Source organism: Macadamia integrifolia, chromosome 8, assembly GCF_013358625.1.
Source record: "Macadamia integrifolia cultivar HAES 741 chromosome 8, SCU_Mint_v3, whole genome shotgun sequence".
NCBI lineage: Eukaryota > Viridiplantae > Streptophyta > Magnoliopsida > Proteales > Proteaceae > Macadamia > Macadamia integrifolia.
Genome location: NC_056564.1, coordinates 16,757,459 through 16,761,881, shown reverse-complemented (window position 1 = coordinate 16,761,881; position 4,423 = coordinate 16,757,459). Strand labels below are relative to the sequence as shown.

Here is a 4,423-nt window from a genome sequence, read left to right as displayed (position 1 = left end):
GGGGGGAGGATGAATTATATGCTTTTGGCATTTTATGCTATGATGCTAAGTGTTTAGACTGAGAAATTCCATTGGTAGAAAGAATGTTCTTATAATATTTGTAATTACTGCATTCTAAGAGGAACTCCTTTGTAAAGGTTACTTTGATTTTATAGTTGTTTTCCTGGGATGACCTAAATCTACATGGTTGATTTGTATAATAGGTGTATTCTCGTAACTGAATAAGATACCTGAGGTAGTACTCAACCATTTGAATTTGATTTCAATCAAAGTATGCCTTATCCTTGACATTAAGTTGGAAATTCCTGTATAGTATAAACACTAAGGTATCTTTTATCCATCTCAAAGTAAATAAAATTTATTTATTAAAGAGAGGTGTCAGTATAAGACAGAATAAAGTGCTAATGTCGCAACAACTAATTCTTTTTCTACAACTACTAAAAGGAAAGAGGCTGGCACTGTGCCCAGTACAAGGATAATTATTTGTAAATATATAATGTTGTAAGTTGTGTGGACCATTTGGTTTGGTTCAGATTGTGATGACTACTTAATTCAAAGATAAAATTTCTTTAGGTGGTAAAATTGCAAAAAATAAAATTTTCAGTTTACTGATGCTTGTGTTTCATTTTGACCAGAAATGCTGGAGATGGAGTCACAGAGGATGACGGCAAGGAAGATCATATTTAACTGTGCATTTACCTTGTACTTATATTGTTGTTTTATTGTCTTATAAATTTATCCTGTAAGACTTATTATGTACCATTTTAGTTGTTTGCTTGAGCTTTCCGTCTCACCATTGGTTTTCTTCTCTCCTATTTTTTTTTTCCCTAATGGCAGTCTCAACTCTCACCATTGTTTCAGTACTTGGTATGTCCTGTGGGGGCCTCTTCACTGTATTGCTTATGTGGGTGCAATTTATGAGCTATGCGTGATATTTGTTTAGCATTGGCTAAGATCATGTAGCTTGCTTTCTTTTGCCCCTTGTTACTTCTCTTATTAGGTTGGTGTACTTGATATAAACTCCCACCCAGAAAATCGATGGACGCCAAGGTTCCTGGTTATCTCACCAATAAGCAGAATTGCAGCAGAAGCATTTAATTATTTTGGAAAAACCCATTCCAGTGTTTCTGTGAGATGAAATGCATTCCAAGTGTAACCAAATGAGTGAGGACAGAATTATGGGTCTCTGGAACCAGACATGAAAATCAGAATTGAGAGTGGTCAATCATTGAATGCAGGATGCATGCATGAGTTCAAGATACCTCTATTGCTAAATTTGGCGATCAAGTCTTCACAGTTGGTGTTCCTTCCGTGGTTTGATTTCTAGGGTTCTGGCCGATTTTCAGTTGATTTTGGCTGAATCATATTCGAAATCCATGGAGGCGGATTTTGTTGTCGATTCTCCCACTCTGGCCCTCTTTGCTCCAATGGTACCTGTTAGCGACTGAGAAGGAGCTATGGTGGCCATTGACATTATGGGCCAATGGTGGTAGGGGATGCAATTGCTTTTTTTTTCAAGGAAATATCTGGGCAAGAGCTGAAAGCGATTGAAACAAGACTTGAAGTCTGTTAGCTTCACATCAACATCCTAGCTGAGTTGATTCCACGCAGCTGTTCCACAACTCATCTCCCCTAAAAAAAAATATGGGAAAAAGAACCTTTTATGCATTAGTTCTCCGCATCCAGCACATAGGATGCGCTGTGAAAGGAAGCACCCTGCCTTGCCGTCCATGTGCCTGGGTGTGAGAACGCAAGTGGATAGGTTTTCATGCCCAAAAAAAATGTCTTTTTCCTTTCTTTTTCGGTTTTATTTAGTGCTCAGCCTAGATAACTTACCTTGTGACGTGAGGGTGGAGAGTGGCTGCGTGGAAGGCACGGAATAGAATATTCAATATGCTAAGATCTGCCTCGAGGGGAGGTGATATGGTTTGCATTGTCTGGACCCTTTAAATTAGGGTGTAAGTATGGTCCTGATGATTCGAATCTGTTCTGAACCCTATTTAATCCAGGTATGAGGGTCAACATAGTTTAACCTGATTCCATCATGGTCAGGATTGAGTTGGGTATAGATTGAGGCCTAGGTCCTGCTTGGCTTGGTCTAATATGGATTGATTTTAATCGTGATCTATTATTGTGTTTAGTAATAATGTTTTCCCTTCCCCTAAGACCACATTATGCGTTACACAAGCCACATCATGTGTTATACAAGCGTTCAACAAGCTGTCTGTATGATTTCAAACTAGATCATGTGTTACACAAGCCACATACTTTTTCTTATTGAGCTAAGATGACCAAATGGCCAAATTATTTCCCCTTTTTCTTTGCATAGGCTATATTTGTGTCTCTTTTCATGTATTGATATGAACTTTAGATAAAAAAACAATCATTAAGAATTGACCTTTGACCTGTTCAGTTTATTTTTAAGAGATGTGGTGATGATAGGCGAATAAAAGGTGTATCTTATAATCAAATTGACAACCCCACTTGCAAATTTATAGATTAGGGGTACAAAAGGGTTGGCCATAGTCTTAACATCTCTCCACCCCCTTTTGTAAGTATAGGTTTAATATTTGTGATCCTTTGTATGATAAAAAAAAAAAAAAAAAGGTCATCAACAAAGATTAACCCAATGCTACTTGGCCCAACCATGAGCCCTTTAGGGTTGGGCCACCATGAACCCCACAGAACTACACTGAGCATTGATTGAACTTTGAAGACCTATGATTGAGTTTGAAGAGCTTAAGGTTGAGTTGGGGTTTCTCAAGAAACCCGGCTCCCTTACTTCAAACCTTGGGATTATGGATTGCGTCACGCACTAAAATCAGTGGATTTGAGGTTATATTTGTTTGGGAATAAATAAATAATAGAAATCATAAGCAAGAATATTCCATTCTTTTAGTTCTTTCTTGATGAAAAAAACACATAATATTCTTCTTCAAATTTTGAAATCATCTATTTGGAATGATAATATTTGCTTCCTAATAAAATAAAAAAGTTTGGCTAAAGATTTTGTGCACCATATGTGTATGTACATGATTGCACTTCAGCCTATGAATAGAGGGTGAGAAAATATATGGACAAAAGGCTGAAGGATGTGGTGTACGTGTCTCCACAGATGTTCCCAATTGCCGGATATTCATTACAACAAAGTGACGACTGCAAATGATATAGAATCTCAATGTGGGTTTATTAAGAATGCTACACACCCTTCCTATAAATATAGAACGAGTTTACTTTTCGAGCAATAAAACACAAGACATCTTACCCTCAACATTTATAGTCTCTTTTCCATTGACTCACATGGGTTTATCAGTCTATGTGGATGATATAATGTGTTGTGTATATTCCTCCGTACACTAGCGTTGTTGGGAAACCCTCCTCTCTAACCTTAAAAAAAAAAATAATCCTAAGTGGCGCTAACGTAGTGGAAATTAGAAAGTATTACTTGGAAAAAGGCGTCTCGTGGCTGGCGCATTCCAGAGTCCCAGACTCTACCCCGCTCTGTTTCCGTCGGCCAGATTGAAGGAAAAATATAGGTATAAAGGCTCCGCGGTTACAATGTTCCATTAGAAGCCTAGTCCCGCTCCTGATTTCCGGGAATTCTCCCTGAAACCCCCATTATCTCTCTCTCTCTCTCTCCCTCTGCAATTCGTCATTCATTCCAGTGTTTCTTCAATCCATGGCGGCCTTCCGCCTTCCAAGAGCGAAAGATTTGTCGGTGGCGTCGTCATTTTCATGGATTACAAATGCTTGCCTGAGGAGGAGCTTGTCTTCAACCGCAGTTTCTGAAGCAGCTGCGGCTGAAGTACACCCTGCTCCATTTTCTTCGTCGCCGCCGCCGTCCATGAAATCCTTCCTAGTTCGTCGAGATCCAAAAGAAAGGAACGTGCAGTGGGTGTTCCTGGGCTGCCCAGGTGTAGGGAAGGGCACCTACTCCAGTCGTCTCTGTAATCTCCTAGGCGTCCCTCACATCGCTACTGGTGATCTCGTTCGGGAGGAGCTCTCCTCCTCCGGCCCCCTCTCCAAGGAGGTAGGTTCCCCCACTTTTCTTCTTACTATTCTATTTATGTTTTCTTTTTCCCTTCACCTATTCGTTGAGATCTGTCTGTTCATATCGGTCGTCTCTAGTTGTCTTCAGTCCAAAAACCAACTCTGGAAAAACAACCCAGAAAGTATTTTAAAAGATATCCTCCACAGGGGGGGGGGTGGGGGGCGATTTTTTCATTCCCTGAAGTATTTCGTCTTAACCACCCGAATTGAGCTGGAGGGCTTTTGAAGCAGTTGAAAGAAATCTACTGGCAAGTCCGGGAGACTGCTTCCGGTGCTATTCAAGTTTTTTCGAGTTTTGAGCTGAGTTCCAACTCATTGATGGAAAGCTACCTTCTAAATTGTTCTTATATATATACGGGTTTTTTTTTTTTTT

At 39.7% G+C, this 4,423-nt stretch overlaps 2 protein-coding genes across 4 annotated transcripts in view; both read left to right on the top strand.

The window, feature by feature from the left end:
- Positions 1-793, top strand: part of LOC122086528 (protein TONNEAU 1a-like) — a 7,513-nt gene extending 6,720 nt beyond the window's left edge. For both annotated transcript variants that reach the window (XM_042655413.1, XM_042655412.1), the window contains one exon: positions 636-793. The gene's annotated coding sequence lies outside the window, so the exon portion shown is untranslated. The remainder of the gene's footprint in view (positions 1-635) is intronic.
- LOC122086527 (adenylate kinase 1, chloroplastic-like) overlaps positions 1-4,423 on the top strand; it is a 26,728-nt gene that overhangs the window by 9,487 nt on the left and 12,818 nt on the right. The window contains exon 2 of one of the 2 annotated variants that reach the window (XM_042655411.1): positions 3,622-4,030. In XM_042655411.1, coding sequence (XP_042511345.1) covers positions 3,680-4,030 — 351 coding nt within the window. In that variant the 5' untranslated portion in view covers positions 3,622-3,679. Of the gene's footprint in view, positions 1-3,444; positions 4,031-4,423 lie in introns of those variants that run through there. The other variant, XM_042655410.1, reaches the window with a different exon arrangement.